This window comes from Acipenser ruthenus, chromosome 4, assembly GCF_902713425.1.
Source record: "Acipenser ruthenus chromosome 4, fAciRut3.2 maternal haplotype, whole genome shotgun sequence".
Lineage (NCBI taxonomy): Eukaryota > Metazoa > Chordata > Actinopteri > Acipenseriformes > Acipenseridae > Acipenser > Acipenser ruthenus.
The window spans coordinates 3883894-3907689 of record NC_081192.1 but is presented as its reverse complement, the minus strand read 5'-3'; the positions used below and the strand labels follow the sequence as shown (position 1 = coordinate 3907689).

General features: G+C 38.1%; 1 protein-coding gene across 3 annotated transcripts; it reads right to left on the bottom strand.

The window, feature by feature from the left end:
- Nucleotides 1-256: 256 nt before the first annotated feature.
- grinaa (glutamate receptor, ionotropic, N-methyl D-aspartate-associated protein 1a (glutamate binding)) lies at nt 257-23282 on the bottom strand. Of its 3 annotated transcripts, none has more exons than XM_034000615.3 (7): nt 23262-23282; nt 14629-15028; nt 10762-10880; nt 9149-9349; nt 7213-7341; nt 6657-6800; nt 257-2568 (listed from the first exon to the last, which is right to left on the bottom strand). In XM_034000615.3, the coding sequence occupies exons 2-7, from the start codon at nt 14996-14998 to the stop codon at nt 2419-2421; spliced, it is 1113 nt and encodes a 370-aa protein (XP_033856506.1). In that variant the 5' UTR covers nt 14999-15028; nt 23262-23282; the 3' UTR covers nt 257-2418. The 3 variants fall into 3 exon arrangements, with proteins under 3 accessions (XP_033856506.1, XP_033856503.1, XP_033856505.1); XM_034000612.3 differs by lacking the exon at nt 23262-23282 and adding an exon at nt 22523-22716; XM_034000614.3 differs by lacking the exon at nt 23262-23282 and adding an exon at nt 22563-22715.
- Nucleotides 23283-23796: the final 514 nt, after the last annotated feature.

The following is a 23796-nucleotide window of genomic DNA, read 5'->3' as shown; positions in this document are numbered from 1 at the left end:
AGTCCAGTACTCAGATAGGGTCTTGCTTTCTGCACCACTTTGACACTACTGCTATGCTCTCTGCTTATTCTCTAACAAAATGACAAACAAAACACAGATATAGTGGATGGGTGCATTAACCTTGTAAACATTTCTTAGTTGCCTTTACAGTATTAGTAATACCTGAAACAACCATGGAAGTCTTTTTCAGAGATTTTGCCAGGAGATGAATGAGCAGTGACACACAAAATCAAGAAATAATCCAACATCATTCCGGTCTCGGTTTAGTTTTCTGTTTTAATGAACAGCAGACAGCATTCCAGTGGAACATCCCATGTCAAAATTATATTATTTAAGTTTTACAGTGCAAACAGAACTACAAAAGGCAGGAACTATACACTTCTTCATCCATTATCAGAGTCTACTGTTTAGAGGAAACCCTATATTAACTATATATACAAACAACATTAACTTAAAGGTATACGGTCACATTGTGCATCTACTGTACAATAAATAATTTCAATTTAAACAAAATCGGTGTGAATCAGCTGCAAAAATGCAGAATGCACACATGCAGAAGGACATGCAATAAAACACAAATTTACAAACTCAAAATAACAAAACATGTTTTTAAATTTAAATTGTGAAGATCCTTCCATTTTGCTTTGGGCATAGCTAGTTTGTTTACTTTGAGGCTTTTGGTTCAAAACAAAATTCAGTTACCTAGCCCTGTGTCAGATGGACACTCCTCAAACATTCGAGGCCAAAAAAAATACACTGATCTTGAACCGCCTAGGGAAATGTTGTCTGAGATTAGTGCTGATTGGGATATTTTAGACTGCACACATCACAACTATGGTTTTGCAGTCTGCCACCAAAGGTTAGGGGAACATCACATACAGCCTTCAACAAAATGCATATATGAAAAGCAGTTAGGTAAAGCACATTTCTTTAAATAAAATATTTGTCTTTAGAACCTGCCCTTTGAATTCAGATGATAATAACTCATACATCCATTATGTCTTCTAGTTGGAGAAACTGAATTCACATTATTATGGTTATATTATTTTAAAAACAAACACACAAACAAACAAAAGTGAAAACTAAGACTGTCAATAGAACATGATATATTCCAATTACTTTTGTAGTTAACCTTATTTGTTTATATTTCACGGACAGTTTGGTATTAACACCAATTCTTAACTGTGTCCTTCCTTCTAAATAAAGAACGATAAATTCAGCACAACTTTATCAATTTAAACTGCCGGCTTTCAGTCATACACTGCAACGTCACATATTCCTGGCAATTATGATGAACAATGGCTCTTATGTATAGCAGGTTAATATTATGTTCTGTGAAGCACAACATATGCTTCTGTTGCAGTCTTCCACAGGTGAGCTTGTGCATGGAATGCACTTGAAAACTGGAATATCTTCATAGTAGAAAGGCAAGAACAGCATACAGGGCAGTCAGCCAAAGGGAAAATCCTCTCAATAACATCTAGCACCGGCAGGGGATAAAATGCTATTTTTATTATTGGTAGCATATCAATTATTTTTATTATTGGTAGCATATCAATTATTTTTATTATTGGTAGCATATCAATTATTTTCCAGTATTTTCCAGTATATTGATATAGCAATGCATTTAGTATATTTACAACTTTTTCTTACTGCTTTTAGTTTTCTTTTTTCAAACAATAACAAACTTTTCTCTTTTTTATTTTGTCATGCATTTTTAACATCGCAAAAATAAGTTAACAGGGAGGTTTCAGCTAGCAAAGGGATTTCATCCAGTCATTTGTGCAAAAAACAAAATTTCAGCATTGGTTACTAACACTTTACATAGTTTCAACCTGTGAATCTTTTTTTTTTTTTTTCTGCAACTTGACTTGATAAGCAATTGTGGCTTATCACAGGAAAACCGAGAAAGGTCTTGATATTTAATCAGCTGTTACTAAAAAAAAATGAGTGGTACAGTAATAAATACTGTGTTTAAAAAAGACACACAACAGTATAGTCGCCTAAATAATGTGTCAAACACTGGCAATCATGGATCGTAGTTGACATTTGAACACAGCTAAAACTAAGAGCAACGTTAGTATGGTACATGGAATTTTGCTGCTCATATACCTTTTCACTAAAAACTAAACAGAACACTACAACTGGTGGAAAGGAAACAGGCGTTTTGTAAAAAACATTAGTTTTGTTTGTTTTTTAATTAATTTTCACACATGGTTTCTATCAGGTATCACTATATATTTAATACACAGCACTAAGAAGTAAACTGCTGTAAAATAAATAACCAATGTGAAAAAACAGGATCACTCTGTGCATACAGAATAAAGATATTGAGTGTTCAGAGAAAAGTAGGTAGGGAATTGCATCTGCTTTTGTTACTTGTGACAAAGCATCTTATCTTTGCTCCATCTGTGTCTCTCACTCCCGGGACCTGCCAATGATGGCCAGAATGTAAAGGAAAATATTGACGATATCTGTGTAGAGATTGAGGGCAGCAAAGATGTATTCCTCAGGACTCAAAGATAGCTGTTTGTTTCCAAGGAGCATCTGGGTGTCCACGGCCAGGAACTGAAATAAGAACAAGTGAGTTTTTTGCACGGATTACAAGCACTGGATATTATCATGCACTTATTTATTTATTTATTTATTTTTATAAAAATTTAGTCAGTCATCGCCAATGATATTTACCCCAGTTTTCTCCCCAATTTGGAATGCCCAATTATAATTTTTATCCCGGCTCACCGCTGCAACTCCCGTGCCGACTCGGGAAACGGCGGCAGACACACGCGTCCTCCTCCGAAACGTATCCCGCCAAGCTGTCTTTTTTCACACTGCAAGTCTACAGCGAAGCCACCAGACCCATAGTGCTGGAGGACAACATAGATCTGATTGGCTTCAACAGCAGACCCGCAGGTGTGCCGACCTGAGCCCTCCCCACCTGGGCGGTGCTCAGCCAATTGTGCGCCCCTGGGAACTCCCGGCCACGATCGGCAATGGCATAGCCTGGACTCAAACCAGTGATTTTCAGGCTATAGGGCACGTGGAACGCCTTTACTGGATGCGCCACTTGGGAGCCCCATTATCATGCATTTTATAAAAAAAATTAGGGTGTGTTACGCAGTTGGACATATTTAACATAATTTAGTCACATTATCAAATGACATTGAATAAATAAAACCATTGAATATTGACAGAGCTAACCACAATGATGAATAGATTTAGTACAATCCCCCCTCCCCATCAGAAAAAAAAAATCAGTATTGTTAATTATACTGTACAATTCGGACTGAAAATAGGTTAGGTATTTCAAAGACAACTTTACTTGCATCCAACCACGTAATGTTAGAACTCTCAAAAGCATTGAAACGTTAGGTTATTATCATAACTCTGGTTCCCTATCAAATAAGAAATGTAACCATTAACTCATGGGTAGAAATACCAAAGCTGTCGCCAGGCAATATTGCAGAACAACTGGAATGCTACAAGGCTCGGCCAAGGCCACCTTGCGTGTTACCATAAGGAACCACAGTACAATAGATAGGGCTAAAAAATTGAGGGAGAACTCACCTCTATGTTTATACTGTAAGGGTCGAGCTCAAGGCTGCCATTAACACTCTTGTTCCAAACCCAGGGTTTTTTGGATCCACGACATTCAACCGATAGAACCGCATAAAAGTATGGGGAGTAGCCCACACTGCTGCATCGCAAATGTCCCTGACAGATATGCTGGAATAAAGCCCATGAAGTTGGAATGAGCAGCGAGCTTCTCTGAAGGGGGCAAGTTGGCTCGCTCATATGCAGTATTGACTGTGTCTGTAATCTATCTGGATAACCTCTGTTTAGACAGAGCTTTCTGATGGGACAGCCCCATAACAGACAAAAAACTGCTCAGACTGCCTTCAACTTTGAGTTCTGTCCACATAATACGCTAGTGCCCGCACCGGGCAAAGTGTATGGAGCTGCCGCTCTATCAGACTGGAAAGGACGCGGATGAAAAGCCTCAAGTTCCACCGTCTGGTTGATGTGGAATGCCGAGATGGTTTTCGGCAAAAAAGCAGGATTAGTGCAAAGTGTAACTTTCGCCCTGGCCTTTGCAAACATTAAGCAGGCTTTTGCAATCGAAAAAAGCTTGCATCTCACCTACCCGCTTAGCGGATGTAATCGCAAGCAAGAAAGTCACTTTCATAGATAAATATTTCAGCTCAGCTGAATGCAAGGGCTCAAAGGAGGGCTTCATAAGTGCTTCAAGCACCACATTAAGACTCCAGCGAGGGACAATCTCCTTAAAGGTGGCCAAAGCCGCCGAGCTCCTTTCAAAAATTGCCCCACCAGGAAATGCGCTCCTGGGGAGACTGCATCAATTTTAATATGACAAGCTGAAATGGCTGCCAAATAGACCTTCAATGTAGAGGAGGATTTCCCCTCATCAAATGGGTCCTGTAAAAATTGCAGTATAACTGCCATGGGACAGGTTGTGGGATCAAACCTTTAGACAGGCACCATGTTTGAAACACACCCCACTTGTACCCATACTGGGAACGCATGGACGTCGCTCTGGCATTCTGTAAGGTGTCAATGACCCTATTAGAGAGCCCCAGACAGCTCAAATGTAGCCGTTCAGGGGCCAGATCCAGAGCTGCAGGTTCGATGGGTCGGGATGCCACAACGTCCCCCGCGCCTGACTGAGCAGGTCGCGGCGTTTCAGCAGTTCCCATGGCTGGCCTTTCAGGAGTTGTATCAAGGTTGAAAACCACAGTCTCCTTGACCAAAAAGGGGCTACTAATAGCACCCTGACCCGGTCCTGCCTGATCTTTTCCAGGCACAGCGGGAGCATGGCGAGTGGCGGAAAAGGAACATGAAGCAGCAGGTGCTGCAACCGGCTAACCCCAAGAAGAATGGACCTCAAAAATTATGTCTGGGTGTACTGAAGGAGACACCTGAGAAGGAGCGGGATCATCCTCAAAAAGAGTGTTTCCGCTTGTCATCTACAGGCCATGGGACATGTAAGACATCAGTGGCCATCTTAAATCAGTGGCAAAAACTCTGCTGACAATAACATATGCGCTACTGGTGCTGCGCTATCCAAGTCACCCTCCTGAGGGGAACTCTTGATCGACCACCTCCTCAGAGGCAGCGATAGACAGCAGATCCTCTTACTGCCATTCTGCGTGTACTACTCCCTGTTGCTCTACCGTTACGGCAACCTTGTTCACTAAGAACGGTGGTAGATCAGTAACCTATAGTTACCAAAGAAGCAATATGCAGGGATGCCCACCTGTACAGCCTCTGGCTTAACCAAGTACAGTCCTAAGAGAGGACTGTACTTGGAGGAAGCCTGCTGTCAAAGCCCCGACAGCCTTCGCTGTGGCACTGCAAGCAGAAACCAGAGCAGCAACGAAACACTGCAGGAAGGACTGCGAGCAGTCAGACCCGAAGCACAGCTAGTGAAATCGGCAAGGTAACCTCGTTTGTTGTACAAAGTACAGACAGTAACGGGAGCAGGTCTGGAACCTACAGGTTACCACAGGACTGATATAGGGATGCCCACCTATAACGCTTTTTAGCTAACCAACAGCTCGAAAACAGAAGAAAGCCTAATGCTAGAGCCCTAACAGTCTTCACACTAATTCTGCAACGAGACACTGTGGGAAAAACTGCAAGCAGCTTGACCCAGAGCGTGCGTCTCGGTCTAAAAAACAGAAAATACAACACAGAAAACATTTACTTTCTCACACAATACAGTAACCAAACAATTACCGTTATTTTAATATTTTTTTATAACAAACAGTTTTTTTTATTTTACGTTTCAACTGAAGCTAGCAGCTTAAGAAAGAGCACCAGTAGTCGACTTAAGGTGTTCGATTCCAGGGAAGGGGCAGCGGAGCTGCTGGCTTCATGAGGGGTACAAAGCTGCTGAGGGACTAGACGAAAAACCCACGGCTGAGTGCACAATACGTGAAGTAATTTTACTAAAACATGTGAAAACAATCGCAATAAGTGTAAAACACAAGCGTTAAATCATATCTAACACTTTGTGTCGATTATCTGTTCATAGATCTCTCTCTCAGGCGGTGAAAGGAAAAATGATGACGATACTTGTGTCAGGGATTGGCTATGCCCTTGGGGCCGGGAACGACTACGTCACAAGCACTAGGTGAAGCTCTGATATATCTATTCAGGTTAGACGGTATTAAAGGATTAATACCCATTCGGTAATCGTTACATTTCATACTTGATAGGGAAAGACTATTTTCCAGGCCATTAATCTGTACAGTACATCAATGTACCCGACAACTTTACTTTAATTCATTCTTACACCCATTCACCAACTGGTGGCGAGAGAAATACCTTGTGATACTTTTAGGCAATATACTGTACATAAACTCTACTTGAATTGTTTTTTTTTCTTACAAAAACTGCCCTTTCAGACATTGTTATTCTTAAACGTTTACATTCATTACAGTACAGTATCTTTCTTGTTTGTGATTTGACTTTTCCCCAGTGTTCAGTTTGGGGTCCTTATTTAAAAAAAGGAGGGGTCACCAAACAACAAAAGGTTTTTGAACATCTGTCTTTAAAAAAAAAAAAAGAACGAAAAAACATCCACACTCATTATTTAAAAAAAAAAAAAAAAAAAACAGAGAAAAGGCACTTACACAAGTAAAGAGAAGGGCTCCCACAGAGGCATAGACAATGTCCAGGATACGGTTTCGGATGAAGATGCACAGAAAGGAGAAGAGGATCAGCACAATGAGGCACACAAACAGCACACCTCGACAGGAGGTGAAGTCGTATTTTGACTGCAAAAAAAAATAAATACAAATAAATAAAGATGACCTTTTCAGTGCACAAACAAGGGTTTTGAGGGTGGGGGTGGGTTGTGTGTGTTTAAGGCTATTTTAGAGTACTATTATAAACTTTGTTGTGCATCAGAACAAACTAGTTGTCAAGTCTTATCTTGGTAAAGGGTTCTTGAATAAGGACACTAACTCCTGCTGCAATTAGATGCATTGGAAAGTATAGATTCTAGGCTTGTACGAAAATCCAAAATGCCTTTTTGGTAATAGCAGAAAAAAATAAATGTCCATATTAAAAGGAAAAACAAACAATTAGCTATAAGCATGCAGATGGCTACAAGAGTGTCTTAATCTTAATGGTGTCTATTTGAGACAAGAAAATGGCCACTTTGTATCAAATTCAACAAATGCATACCTGCAGAGAGAACAGGACCACAGTAAAGCAGACCACTGCAGTGATCCCCACTGCCATTATAACAGAGTCCGTGTCATAGAAGCTTGCAATCATCCCCACCATGTAGGACAAGCTTAGGGTTAGAATAGACTAGAGGAGAAACAAAAAAGGGTTATGCAGTACGAACATGACTTTGAAATACTGAATGAACACAAGACATCTACCCACTAGTCATGGCATAAAAGAAGAACGATTAGTTAACCCTTTGCAGTCCATTTATTAAGTGCACGTCAGGTCCAATTTATTTTCACGCGCAGTTAATTTTAGACGCGCTGTTTAAAAGTATTTTTTTTCAGTCAAACGGGTTTAAAAGGCCCTGCATATCAACAAAGCACTCACTAGGCATCTCCAGCCCCGCCCCACCCTTTCGTTCGCTATCGCTTTCACATATGCTAAGAAATAAATAATAATAATAATAATAATAATAACAGTCGTACATACCGATCAATCATCTCCTGATCACTCGTTGTATCACCAAACTCCTCAATAATGCAATCCAAGTCATTATTTTATTACTATAACATCTCAAAAAACCTCTGCAAATGTCAGTGATAGTCTCTGTGCGCTGATACAGTAGCATCCAGCTTGTTTCCTTATGATCGCCTGTATGGGATGCCAATGGCAAGTATGACTAATCATGAGATACGCCTTTTTTTTTTTTTAATCGGCTTGTCTCGGCTCCTGTCGCTCCCACTCAGCTATTGATTGATGATGTCGGACAGGGTCCAACAATGGACCGGATAGGAATAATTGCAATGTCAGACCAGGTCCGACAATGGACCGCAAAGGGTTAAGGATGTAAAACAAGCCTAAACTTAAGCCAAGCAACTTCCCTTGGAATGTATCCCTGCTAAATTAAAAACTTCTATAAAATGTCAATAACCATGTTCTCCGTTTTTATTTTAGAAACAACATAAACACAACAGATGTCTTGTTGTGTGTTGGTTACCTTTGACATCTCATTTGTATTGCTGGTTTATAATTTGTTCCAAAACAACTATCCACAGTACAAGTTTTTTTCTTGGGTAGTTTTTCTGAAAAGTCACTTAAGGGCACATTTGATCAACCTATATTAAGCCACAGCTAGTTTATAGTGTCAGGGAGCAAGCTGTGCTAGCTGTGTTCTGCTGATACAAGAACAACTTGCCACACACATTGCTTTTAGTTATATTGGGAGTCACTGTAGTTACTCCAGCCAAGTCAGAATAAAGGATGGAGGAAAACTACAGTAACTATAGAGCAGAAGTACAGTGAATACCTATGTGGTACCAAACTTTATGGGAAACTGCCACAGCTACTGTATCACACTTGTTTCAGCGCCATTCCAATTATTTTTCTTTACAGCAAACTTGACCCCCACTTTTTTTTTATTCATATTGCTACTAGTTCATACTGCAGTACAAATGGGGGGCCCAAATTTGCACCGATTGACTTGATTAACTTAGCCACTTATATATGATATCTTTATAGGGCTGACCCTTTTCATATATAACCTAACTTGGCTGTTTTGGTACTGTATATATGAAAATGTAAGTGAAAATTTAAAAGTTTTCTAGCAAGTTTTTTTTATTCCAGATTAACACAGTGCAAAATGCATGTTAGAAGTTAAAATTGAAATATGGGATTGTAAGGTTTGATTTGCTTTGTTCCTGAATAAAACTCTTGATTGAAAATTACCTGAAGACTGACTTATTATCTAAGAAGGAATCAAACCTTACAGGATTGTCATATGGTTTCCTTTTTCCATTTAACTTTAATTTAACACTTAATAAATGATACCATATAAAAAGGGCTGTTTTACTGCTTTATTTACCTAGCTTCAAATCACTTTACCAGATTACCAGGAACCACCTTTACCAAACAGGAATAAATACAGAAAAATTAAGTAAAAGCATACCAGGGCAATAAAGTTCCATGGGTGCTTGCGCCTAAATTCCCCGCAGCAGCTCAGCGCGATGAGAGATACAAAGAAGACAACATAGGACACGTAGTAGGTCCAGGGATGATGGCGCACAAACACCTTCGCTTCATCCACAAACGTGAACATGGCCACAAATGCAAAGGTTACCATGAGCTGCAAAGTCAACACCATGAACACCTGGAACAGAAAAAAAAAAAGTCAATGTTAATAATACACAACTTTAAAAAACGGTCTAGAACACAGTATTGTGTCAACTTAACCTTGATGCTGAATCTAGACCACAATGCTCATCAATACCTACGTCAAAACCACCTGCAATCTTTTATTTCACAAGTGACAAAATATGATCTACCAAACAATGCACTCTTTTTCAGCACTGCTTTGTGTATTTGACAGAAATACAATAATGAATGAAAAAGATAAATACAGATAAATAATTATAAATTAATTTTACTTCACTGTCCCACCCATTGGAAAAAAAGTAAAAAACAGCTTCCTGTGAAAAAGGACTCTTGGTTACTGCTACAATCTGTCTAGAATCATTTTTTATAATTCTTCTTCTTCTTCTTCTTCTTCTTCTTCTTCTTCTTCTTAGTAGTCGTAGTAGTAGTAGTAAATATGGCCAGATGATTTAATTACATCGTTTATAATTATTGTTGGAAAACATGAAACAAGTATTGAATAGCAGTTTGCTATGCATGAGGAATGACGGCTGTATTCATGTTATTTTTCTGAAAAGTGATTTAACATTGGATAGAAAAAACTGTTAGTTCCAAAAATGCAAGCACTGCTGTGATAGATGAAGGCTGCAATATGGTAGAGAAGTTAAGATTATTTTGTGTCAAAGCAAATGGCTGGCCAGCAGCACACGGCTGTATAAACAAGTCCTTTGATCTCCAGCCCTGACATGAAAGAAGTTTGCTCTTCGGGAGTCCACTGGGGTATAAAACTAGTTAACAGGTTTTTGCTTAGAAAATACAGCTGGTTTATGACGGGGTCATAAAGCTAATTTTCAAGGGGACCAAAGAACCAGGCTCTAAGACTTCAGAGAGATCCAAAGAGATAGTGCCACTGAGATCAAAGGGTCTAGAGATAGGAACAAGGAAGATGACAAAAAACAGATGTATGGACCTTTGGGGCACTAGGGTCTGAAGACTGCACTGAGTTCAGAGATCTTCACACTAGATCACACACACACACACACACACACACACACACACACACACACATAATGATAATGAGTTGTACCTTTTCTATTGGTTAAGTGTCAGAGAAAGAGGAGGAGAGAGACACCTATGCAGAAGGGTATTTAATGTCATGCAACAATTGTAAGAACGAGTATTCTGTGTCCTGTACCTGGGACCAGACTCCCTGCATATTTCAATAAACCTAACAACTGACTGAAGAAAAGGACTCTGTGCAGTTTCTTGAATCTACTTACTCACCATCCTCTTTTTTTAAGTTACATCAATTATTGAATACTGACAGAAATAAACATAAGATAACCAGAATCATTCATCAGTTCAAATGTTATCTGTGAAACTGGAGTAATTAACAGAATTAAAACAATTCCTATCATGCTTACTCACCTTGCGGATAAAGGCCTGGCGAATGATCTTGTCTTCCCAGTTTGAGGGGGTGAAGTCTTCATTGTCGTAGTACGAGGGGGGAATGTCTCCATGGTGGTATCCTGGACTGTTTAGAGGAACTAAATGAAATAAAAAACAGGTTCACTTTTGGCATTATACCAGTTTTTGTCTGTTTGAGGATATTTGAAAGAAAATAAATATATCAACACACCTAAGCCCTGCACCCAGAATAATCAGAAAGTATTAAATAATTACAAATTTCTTCACCCATATCAATTGTTTAGTTTACAAATCTTAAGCCTAATTACTATGACTTCGCAAATTACTAAAAGCTAAACAAATGTCCAATTTTTCTTAATTCTTAATTTTTTATCTTCTTCAATATGTATGATGACACAAAATACTAGACTCCTAACAAAGTTTCATCAATTCTATTTGCTTAAATTATATGATACTTAACCCCTTCAGTGCTAGAGGATGTACGGCACACGTCCTTTATGCTCCTAAAGTGCTCGGGGACGTACAGTGTAAGTCCTCCCATATATCGCTCTGTCCCGCAGGCTGTGAGTAACTGATCGCTTCAAAATACATTACTGAGTGGGTGGGAAGGTTTAATCTCTCGAAATACGTGAATGGTGTATCGGTCACGTCATTTAAATCCAGGATGTCCAGTCAGTAAACTAAAGTCTGTATTATATTTAGTATCGTGCTTTGATGTGAACAAATCGTGATGGCTACAACATTGAGGGGATCCAAGGAGATATTTTGGCAAACACAATGTTATTTTCAACAGTTATTTTCCAAACTACTCGATCGCTATTGATTGCTGCAAGCTGCCCTATATTGTACCATTCATAATCTAGTACATGGAAGTGCACTGAAGGCTGTGAGTGACCAATTGTTTCCAGAATTGTAGGACATGTGTGGGAGGGTTTAGTCTCTCAAAACGTGTGAATAGTGCACCAGTCACGTCTATCAAATCATGCATCATGATTGATGCTTAAACTGGCCTATAGGATTTATCCTTGTTGTTCAGTCTGAAATCCAGGAAGTCAGGTCTGTATTTCTATAGGATTGTGCTTTGATCTGGGCAAATCCTGATGGCTACAACATTTAGCAGACCCGAAGAGCTATTTTTGGCAAACTTTCTTATTTTTCAACAGTTATTTTCAGAACTAAATCGATCGATATTGAATGCTGCAGGGTGCCCTATATTGTACCGAACACTGTTCAATGGCATTGCCCTGCAGATTGTGAGTGACTAATCGCTTCTAAAATTTTAGGATGTGTGTGAGAGAGTTTAGTGTCTTTCGAAATATGTCAATGGTGTACCAAACATTCCATCAATAAAAATTGGCCTATAAGATGTGTCCTTTTTGTTTTGTCTAGAATTCAATTACTGTCTGGTAACTGTAGCTAATCTTTCATCACTCTCTGTGTCGTGGTGTGAGTTGAGCGGATCGAGATTGCTATAACACTGAAGGAATCAGAGGTCAATGTTCTTTTCAGAATTCTAATACATTTCTCTTTTTTTTTTTTTTTTTGGTTTGAAATATTATTTCTTAAATAATTTGCCAACACTGTCACAGTTCATTTCAGAATTTTTGTAGCTGGTAGATAACTACATTTAATTCCCACTACTTGTTCTAACAAATCTATATCATATTTATTATTATTACAGTTTTATTTGCTATTGTGTGAAGTTTATTTAATTGATTGCTATATATTACAGTAAATACTGTAAATTAAATTTCAGCAAAATGGCACGCAAAAGGTTCCGCACACAGGGGGTGGCAAGGATGATGATGGAAACTGACAGTGACTCAGTCAGACCCTGGTCTGATTCCATCTGACTGGCAGTGACTTTTACCCCACTGACACCCCCAGTGATGTCACTGAAGAGGATTCCCCCTCTTCCACGGAACAGCCTGTGAGAGATCCAGAAATGTACAACTGGACATACCACGCTTTATTGGTACTCCAGGTCCAAAGGTGGATACTGCTGTTTTTTCCAGTTTTTCATCACTGATAACCTCTTGGAGCACATGGTCACCATGACCAACAGGTATGATACACAGTTCCTACAGCAACAAAGACAGTCTGGGACCACATGCCGACATTCTCTGTCGCTGTGGTGTGAAGACTTGCCCATACAATGAGACTGCACGTTCTGCATCCACTGAATATGTTGGAAGTGTAAGGCAATGCTTTGCCAAGTTATACAGATGTGGAAGTCGATTAGAAACAGTCCCAAAACTGGGTTACTCAAGGGCATCTAGCATTCTTTAATAAAGGCCATATACGTAGCACATTTGTGGTCATGTTGTTTGTCTTACTCAGGAATTAATTTTATTAGTACTGAGTCAAAAGAAAGAAAACATGCATATTTGGGTCTAAAATTCCAACTGTGTTTAAAAAGTAAGCAGCAGGTTGTTTGAACCGAGGTAGCTGTGCTAGATTGTACCTGTAGTGCTGATTTAACTTGGCTACAACCGACAGGAATAGTTATTGTCTGCTCGAGTTTGTTTTCTGAAAGCTGTTATTTGTTTTACGTTCTGTTTAGCAGCCTCCGTTGTAGCCTTTCATTTAATGTGTGATTGTGAAGCTAAATAGCGATCGATTGTATTTTCTCCAAAGTCACATTACAGGATGTGCTTAACAATTTACCTCCATCTGCATGTAAAGTTTCTTTGGGAAATTTCTTGACACACTCCTCAACCGAAATATATTTGGCTGTTTTTGCTTTGTCGTCCATTTTTGGTATTTTACCTCCAATGCTGAAAACTAAATTTTAGCAACCTAAATCAAAACAATGCAGCACTGACTTTGTCCCACCTCCTACTGTACAGTACAGATCACAAAAAAGCCAGTACAGATGCTCTGATAGGCTCATTAAAACATAATATAAAAAACTGAGCCTATCTACAGAATTAAGATACGTAGTTTGCGCCGCTTGCGGTGTGCAGTAGTTTAAATTAGGTCTCCGTACTAGTCCAGTATGCACTGGCCACTAAATAGGTGAATTTCGCGGCGACCCCTCAATTTCCAGATTTTTGCAAAAATGGCGAATTAGGTAGACACATAGTTATGATCGCTTTGTTTTTTTTTTGTTTTTTTTTAAATCAGCTGTTATCCTGCCATGCAGCTTGAAATGTAAAACCAATACTTTCATTTTCCAGCAGAGTGCACCAGAGAGCTTTCAGGAATTTAATGGGATGTACCGTTGTTCATTAACAAGATGACTTCTACTGTAGACTCTCTCTGAAGGGGTATCGTGCAAGTACTGTATTAAAAAACATATTACATTTTAAAAATGAATTTGTTGTATGACAATTAAACTACAAAAGGCAAAAACTTCCAGCGTCAGCTTTTCACTTAGGAAGCATTTTTTTAACAAAAGGTTTTGTTTAGGATGTACAGGGTGAGTGTTTGCATATGCCTGCTAATACTAACACCAGCACCTTTCAACAACAAACCTAAAAAGAAAAGAGCCCTAGACGAAGTATGAAGCCGCAGTTATCCCTAATGATTTAGGGATGTCAATACAAATCATCTACATGGATAAAAATCTGCGATGCGTTCACGATAATACCACGACAGTGAGGAGGATGCAGACGCTTTTTCATTGTACAAACAAAAACTGTTTCAGTTTGGTGTTACTGCTTGTCAGTATCATTCGGTTTATAATTTAATGCAAATGTAGTTTCAGTTCGGTTTTGGTTTGGGACAATCATAACCGGTGCATTCTTACGGCATGGTATTACCAAGTACCATGTTGGCCCACTTTTCAACACCCAAATTATTCTGATTACACTAAATTAAAACAGAGTAAAGAAAGAATCCAGTAAAATATGTTCTGCCACTCACCAGATGGATCATCAGTATGGGAAGGCCCCTTGGGTTGGAATCCCGGCTGATGTGGTCCTTGTTGGTAGGGAGAGGGTCCATGGGGAAAGGGCATCTGTGGAAAGGGCACCTGTGGAAATGGAGGCTGCTGGCCAGGGTAGGGGGGCTGTCCGAAGCCTGGTGCCCCCTGCGGGAAAGCTGGCTGGCCAAAGGCTTCGGGGGCAAAGCCGGGACCCCCATATGTGGGTGTTGGCCCCCCATAAGAGGGTGGGGGCGGACCATAGCTGGGTGGGGGTGCCCCAAAACCACCTGGTTGCTGGAAGCCAAAAACTGAGTTCTGGAGGGGGTTGTTCTCGCCTGGAACATTGTAGCCTTTTTCCTGAGATGACATTCTTCTGGATGTTGCAGACTTTCAGGGTTCCTTGTCAGAAAGAACACAAGGCATAAAAATATTTGTGGCGCATTAAGTGTGCTAATAATGTTTCTCATACTAATCATGTAGATTAACAAATTACAGTATAAGCTGAATTGATGTGAAAAAGAGAAATAATTTACAACCATTAACCATGCTTTAAATTAAACTTATAAATTAACGAATGAATAAATTACAAACATATGTACTTTAACGTAGCCTAAATTACGACAATAAACATTTGCTTGGATGCATGTTTTAAAACAACAACAACAACAGTGGAATATGGCTATGAGCAATCCTGCAGCATGAAGAGCATTTAACATTAATAACTGTATTCAAAACAGATGTTTATTATTATTACTATTATTATTATTATTATTCCAATGCTTAAAAAGGCTACACAAGTCTACAGATCTGAATGGACTAAATGTATGTGTACTATATAGTATTTAAATATGTATCATGCACTTAAATTATTTGTGATTTTTTTTTATTACCCAAAAGACCCAGGTACCTGGGTATTTTTCAGGGCGGGTACCTGGTTCTGGATTTTCTACCCGTGCCAACCTCTAATTTTTATATATACACACACACACACACACATTATATATACAGACGTGCTCAAATTTGTTGGTACCCCTCCACAAAAAACGAAGAATGCACAATTTTCTCTGAAATAACTTGAAACTGACAAAAGTAATTGGCATCCACCATTGTTTATTCCATATTTAATAGAAATCAGACTTTGCTTTTGATTTTTTATTCAACATAATATTGTAAATAATAAAACAAATGAAAATGGCATGGACAAAAATGATGGGACCGCTAACCTAATATTTTGTTGCACAACCTTTAGAGGCAATCACTGCAATCAAACGTTTTCTGTAGCTCTCAATGAGACTTCTGCACCTGTTAACAGGTAGTCTGGCCCACTCTTCCTGAGCAAACTGCTCCAGCTGTCTCAGGTTTGATGGGTGCCTTCTCCAGACTGCAAGTTTCAGCTCTTTCCATAGATGTTCGATAGGATTCAGATCAGGACTCATAGAAGGCCACTTCAGAATAGTCCAATGTTTTGTTCTTATCCATTCTTGGGTGCTTTTAGCTGTGTGTTTTGGGTCATTATCCTGTTGGAGGACCCATGACTTGTCACTGAGACAGAGCTTTCTGACACTGGGCAGTACGTTTTGCTCCAGAATGCCTTGATAGTCTTGAGATTTCATTGTGCCCTGCACAGATTCAAGGCACCCTGTGCCAGGTGCAGCAAAGCAGCCCCAAAACATAACCGAACCTCCTCCATGTTTCACTGTAGGTATGGTGTTCTTTTCTTTGAAAGCTTCATTTTTTCATCTGTGAACATAGAGCTGATGTGACTTGCCAAAAAGCTCCAGTTTTGACTCATCTGTCCAAAGGACATTCTCCCAGAAGGATTGTGGCTTGTCAATATGCATTTTAGCAAATTCCAGTCTGGCTTTTTTATGTTTTTCTGTCAAAAGTGGAGTCCTCCTGGGTCTTCTTCCATGGAGCCCACTTTCGCTCAAAAAGCGACGGATGGTGCGATCAGAAAGTGACGTACCTTCACCTTGGAGTTCAGCTTGTATCTCTTTGGCAGTTATCCTTGGTTCTTTTTCTACCATTCGCACTATCCTTCTCTTCAATCTGGGGTCGATTTTCCTCTTGCGGCCGCACCCAGGGAGGTTGGCTACAGTTCCATGGACCTTAAACTTCTTAATAACATTTGCAACTGTTGTCACAGGAACATCAAGCTGCTTGGAGATGGTCTTGTAGCCTTTACCTTTACCATGCTTGTCTATTATTTTCTTTCTGATCTCCTCAGACAACTCTCTCCTTTGCTTTCTCTGGTCCATGTTCAGTGTGGTGCACACAATGATACCAAACAGCACAGTGACTACTTTTCTCCATTTAAATAGGCTGAATGACTGATTACAAGATTGGAGACATGTGTGATACTTATTAAAGAAACTAATTAGTTTGAAATATCACTATAATCCAATTATTTATTATCTTTTCTAAGGGGTACCAACAAATGCGTCCAGGCCATTTTAGAATATCTTTGTAGAATAAGCAATAATTCATCTCTTTTCACAGCTTCTTTGCTTTATTCTATGACATACCAAAGGCATGCAAGTATACATGATAAAATAGCTTTTAATTTCATCACTTTTCAGGAGGAATGAAGCATTATTTCAATGAGCTGTAAGGGTACCAACAAATTTGAGCACGTCTGTATACACACACACACACACACACAGGGTGATTACAAATTAAGATATGGTGATTGATGTGATGTGAACTTACTTTCTGATCAACCTGTGTAGTTGACATCATAATAATAATAATAATAATAATAATAATAATAATAATAATAATAATAATAATATTTATTTCTTAGCAGACACCCTTATCCAGGGCGACTTACAATTGTTACAAGATATCACATTATTTGACATACAATTACCCATTTATACAGTTGGGTTTTTACTGGAGCAATCTAGGTAAAGTACCTTGCTCAAGGGTACAGCAGCAGTGTCCCCCACCTGGGATTGAACCCACAACCCTCTGGTCAAGAGTCCAGAGCCCTAACACTGACATAAACAAGCTTCTTCAACTCCTTCAATTACAATCTGTATTATAAAGTTTTAAACTTCACACGTATGTATGTATTTACGTACTTCTAATCAGTGCTGGAACGAACACAGGATTATAACGTTTGGATATTCGCTCATAATTTAAATATTTCTTTGGATAGTCGTTTGTTTTCAAAAAGTAATAAAAGCCATTATATTGCTCGGAACGCAGCAGAGACAGCATAGCAGCAGGGGCAGGGGGGTGTGGCCCCTGTGTGTGCGCCTTTATTTTACAGCAAGATGTTACAATATGCAAGACGTTAAGTAGAAAACTATCTCAGGAGTAAAGAATATGTTGTGTAGGCCTTACTTTACCCCAGTAAATTAACTACAAAATGGATGTCAAATAGCATTTCTAGTTAAAACGTTGTTTTGTTTATTCCGGAAATAAATAGTACATAAAGTTGACAATGCATTTTATTTATTTTTTCATTCCTTGCCATTGCTGTTTCTTCACAGTAAACAGTGGCCATCGGCACATTTTCATAAAGTAATAACATGAGGTTTACTTGTGCCTTTCTGTAGCTGAAAAATGGAACTTAACTTTAAAACACTTCAAATAAAACAAACGTGGAAATGGCATTGTAAAACGATGGGGGGAAAAAAACTCACTGTTTTGTTTCTTGTTTATTACATTCCAGTAACAGAAAGTCGCAACAAAACCTATATAATATAAATCTATATAAAAATCACTACACAACATTTCTAGCAAGTTTGGCACTGTTTAAGCGAGACATTTCAGAATGACGTGCTTGCCTTTTTTCTGTCCCTTGAGATTCTGATACGCTTTTTTGACCAACACTGCTTTCCATAGAGATCACTATGTGTGCGTGCGCATAATCTGGTTTGTTTACTTTTTGCTGTCTAAAACTTTTAAATAGAGGCTGGAGCTGCTGTGTTGATCCTGTTTTTTTGGGGTTTTTTTTATATTTTATAAATTATATCACATGGAGCTCTTTTTCATTTGCCATTTTGGAAACTGTTGCACAACTTCTGGTGAGGCGGTAAATAAGAGCAAGGTATTTTTGTAATTTCTAGCTCAAACATCTGATTTTTGTATCCGAATACATGTCCAAAAATATTTGTTCGAATATTCAGTTATTTGTCCCTGCACTACTTCTAATACATTCTTCCTGCCAGTGGTGACTGTTGACACACAAATACAGTGTGCCCCAGATGTACCATATTAGCACAGAGCCAGGTTAACAAATGCCAATGCTAAATACTACAGAGACGATCGGCTCACACATTCACAGGGACAGAGAAAACCAAGTATTTGGATTACAGGTTTTACATGAACTAATGTTCCACACAAGATAGCTTCATATTCCACATGTCTTATTCTGAATGCTCGTATTCTGAATACTGCTTCCTTATTCTGAATATGCCGTTTACATGACTGCAATAGTAGTTAATAATAATAGAATATTTGCTTGCATGTAAATGTATGAATTGATATGGCCAGAGGTTAAAGCAATGCATCAGAGTGAAAGAGTTCATTTTATTTTGATGCAAAGAAATGAAATATACTGTCTATTCAACATGTTACATCAGCCCCCTAGTGGTTAGCATGTAGTATAATCCTGTTTGGAAAAACCCCCACAGTCTATTTGTATGTTTTTGTTGTATAACATTAAAATAAGTCATTTACAAAAAAAGTTAAATAATAACATATTGCAGATGACATTTAAAAACAAAACATAATCCGTAGCTTGAATACACTTGTATGTCTCAGTTCAATTATATACACGTGTATGGCTGTGTTGTATTAAAAGTGGAATATTACAAGGCTGGGATACATTACTGCCTGAAACTCTATCCTGATAGACATCTGATAAACTCAAGTAAAAGCAAAACTGCAAAAAAGTCAAATAAATTAGACCTTTTCCTTGCTACAGCTACAAACAGCAAGCTTATCTGTCTATCAAAAAGTATCTTTAGTCACAGACTCATCCCACACTTTTTAATAATCCTCAGATCAGGACTATCTGCTGTGCTCTCTGTCTGATCACAATGAGACAGATGGAGCAGAGCTGCTACAGTAGGAGTGCAGCTGTGAACGTCACATGGTTTCCAGTAAATCTACCTCCTTACTGTGCAACTCTTATGACATTCATCAAAAGCAGGACATCAACTGTACTGTAGAACAGACTTATTGAGGAAGCAAATTCATATGTCACAGTCCACAGATTAAAATTACCTTATTAACCCTTCTGCCCTAAATAATCTACAAGTGGGTTACAAAGTTTAAAGATAAACATTGGTCACAACAAAACAAGGTTATAGTTAAGAATATCAAAGCAAGCTGTACTGTAGTGTGTGACCCGTTCATTGTCAGGACTGTTTCAGACATTTCTAATGATTCAATGAAAACATGTACAGTCATCTCCAGATACAGTACCAGTCTCCAGTTGAGAGATAATCTTATTAGTTTCACTGACACTTGGGGTCCTGCTTACGTTCGTTACCTTTTTTTAGGCTACTGGTATTGCAAGGGAAGGTCTTTGATTGCAATCATTATTTGATAGGTATGTAAAAAGATGATGTTTGCACTTTATTGGTTTATATTGTTGCTGCAATATTTTTAATGCCATTCTTTAATTCTGTGACAATGTAGAATGTAATAAAAACATTTCAACAATACCATAATCTAAACAAATTACAATATTCAGAGAGGGACAAACCTGGATAGATTTTGTGAATGTATTGTGAAAATAAAAGTTAAATTATATGGTAAATAGTTGTGCTCTGTGGATGAATGTTATTTTGTCTAGTTTTATACAATTATGATGAAAGAAAATCCTGTTGGTGTTGTTGAACAAAACCCAGAACTGACAACCCTTTTTTTCCCCCTTTAGTTTAGTTTTGCCTATGAATCTTACTGTATGAATCTTATAGGTTCAACCTTTTACCATAGTATCCAACAAATAGGTTCAACCTTTTACCATAGTATCCAACAAAAAATCTAAGAATCTAATAAAGTATCATATAAAAAGAAAAAAAATAATATGTTTTAAAAATCAGCCATTAATCTTGTGAAAGGTCCTTTGTTATTTCACTGATGAACAATTAATTTGTGTGTTTGACATAAGAAAGCATGTGCATCTCAGTCATGCAGTACTGTAACAAAAAGCCATCACTATATAAAAAAAAGTGCTTCACTTTTCTGCAATAGGATGGATTAAAAGATAGATCAACGCCTACTGCAATTGCCTGTTTCTGCACTCACTAAATCAGTTCAATGGGGATTAGCTTGAAGGTATTACCTGGTGATGAGAACAGAAAGCAAAGCAACATCTCAAGTACCTGCATACCGTAGTTAGATTTACAAATAGTCTCCTTCTGTAGAGTACCTTCAATCCCTGGATTTTCAATCCTCAATTGAGCAGAAGTTAAAGCTCATGGGTTAGTGTCCTGTCATTGCTTTTTAGCATGGAATGTGGTGACTTGGAGAAATCTACTGCAAGCAGCTACCAACTCAAACAAAAAGTAAAAGGAGAAACTAGAGTAATCACACCCCAGTTACAAGAAATATACTAACGCAGGAGTTTGGAGTAATACTGCAGACTAATGAAGATGTTTAGAAAAAATAACACCACTGCGCTCATAAGTCTAGGAAAAAAATAACTCCACTAACACAGCACACCACTTAACCTGTCCCGTTTTTCTGAATGCCTCTATACTGTATAATGAATTTCAATATAAGACTATTTAGTAAAAGGATTGACTTACTGCAGTGCTGAATGAGTAAAAACCAATAACGTACTGTATATCCCGTCATGTATGTACAAATTTACAGACATCTGTCTCCTGAAAATGTAAATCACACGCAACACCTTACAGTACAATGATGTAAGAAGCTCCAACACTTCACTTTTCGCCAAGTCATAGTTAAAGTAACAGAGGCGCATTTTTACCGTTTACAGCACATGCTGCTGGAGTGTTTAATAAGCAATGAATTACATAGTGACTCATAACGCAAGGTTAACTTTCAGTTTCTCTGTTAATTGTAAATCATTTTTTAAAAAAATCAATTAATGGATATATTCTCTAGGGTTGTTAACGTTTGAAATGTTAATACATAGAGTATACAGTTTCCACGAAGTACCAACTTACTGCATCATAGATAAATACACTACATTATTATTACTGTTTTGTGTAATAATCTCTTTGGTTTAGTAGCATTGAGGCTTACGACTACACAAACTGGCGTAACATCGTCATTACATTATTATCTAACGCATACTTATGCACCCAGTCTTCGCAGTACATAGTCTGTACATTAACAAAAACCTCAAATGGCAGCTCTGGTCTCTTTCATTAGATTGTTTTCCCATTTCACACTGTTTAAAATAAACATAATAACGAATCAGTCAGAATTAACGTACTATTTTTTTTTCTGATTCTTAAGACTAGATGGGCTAGTCTTTTTATAGTGCATATGTATATTGTCGTACTGTTGTATATCTCCACCACTGACATTATTTGTATTATTCAATCTTTTCATTCACATTACCAAAATTAATTTAATTTCAACCCTTCATGTTTTACACGATGTATAAGTATCTGCAATGTTTGTTTTCCAACCAACAACAATATATAATGTCTTTCAAAATAATATTTTTAAAACGTATTTTGTATTAAATGATGCTGTTCCCAAAACGGTTTCTTAACTAAGTGCGATCGTATATTATCGTATTCGTAACGACGTGTATATGAATTCCCCTGCGGCCACAAATTATATTGTTTATTTATTTATGTTAAGGTAATTTACTGTGTATATCGCCGCTATAATGTTGAAAAGTACGGCCAGACTATTCAGCGCTGTACATTACAAAAAATAAAATAATCATACCAATAATACAATGCCTTTCGTTATTATTGTCGTTGCTTGCCTGTAGTTCACGTTGTATCCCAGTTGTGAAGCTTCTCTTTATTTGAAATGATTATTTGTATTCTCTCGCTAATCCTTCTTGCTGTCCGCAGTCTTCCCTTCTCGAGCTCGCACACAGAAACGTCTAGTCTGTCGCGCTCACTCAGCCCTCGAGGTCACGTGATATGACCACACTGTCAGCGCTCTCTGGCGTTGTGGCTTTTTTGTGGCTTCTGTGTTATTAATTTAAACGCAACTAATCGTAATATTAAATGAATCCAATATCTACCGAGATACAAAAACAACAACAACAACAAAAAACGTAGCACTGATGATGATGTGACGTCACATTTAAAAAATTAAATTATTTTAAACCAATAACCACATCAAATGACGCCAAGGTTTTAATTCATAGCATGAACAATACGATTAATTTATGGCATTACCGGGGGGAGGTGTTTTAAAAAGTATACTATAGTTATTATTATTATTATTATTATTATTATTATTATTAAATATGTAACAAAATCAACGCTTTGATTGGCTAATATAATTGTAATTGTATAATTATAATTGTACAGATTCTGCAGTAACACAGTACAGTCCTGTCAAATTTAAACTCCACCACATAGTATTATTATTAGACTGTAGTACACCTACGCAGATCAAGCATTTCCATCTATTCATTAGCTAAACATAGGGTGTGCCACCCTGCACATACCAGGAGCGGCTGCAGGATTTAATTCCTGGCTGGGCCCCACATTTTCACCGACGGGACGTTTATGACTTAATGTCGTAAACGTAATGACAGAATTACTAATATGTGTACTGAGGACACTCTATGAATGATCTTTATAGTAACTAGAGGATCTTTGACTCTATACTGTCAGAAATAGCACCATATTCTCCAAGAACGCACACTCTACCAAAACATTTTGACCGAAGGAAATCTGATTTACCACCAACAGGCATAGCAGCACAAATTCCATGACGTTAGCGTCTGACAAAAGCTCTCACACGTGTTTCGACTTCCCAAAGTGAGCTTACATTTAAAAAACTCTCATACAGTGACTAAAAGTGAATGTTAATACTTCCCTTTGAGCTTTAAAAAAGTGACAGTTATATGGGAACAAAAACAAAACAGGAATAGAGGCATGAGTTGAGCATAACATACATCTCAGTTGCATCAGTCAACTGAATTCAAGTTGATAAAATTAAATGTAGGTACTTACATTACTGGCGCATTTGTTGATTCG

What these genes read in the sequence shown, in the direction of transcription:
- grinaa (XM_034000615.3), bottom strand. Translation starts at nt 14,998, where the DNA reads ATGTCATCTCAGGAAAAAGGCTACAATGTTCCAGGCGAGAACAACCCC. An exon ending in GCCAGGCCTTTATCCGCAAG is followed by an intron (nt 9,350 to 10,761) that starts GTGAGTAAGCAT and finishes TTTCTGTTCCAG; the next exon opens with GTGTTCATGGTGTTGACTTT. An exon ending in CATGGAACTTTATTGCCCTG is followed by an intron (nt 7,342 to 9,148) that starts GTATGCTTTTAC and finishes TTTCTCCTCTAG; the next exon opens with TCTATTCTAACCCTAAGCTT.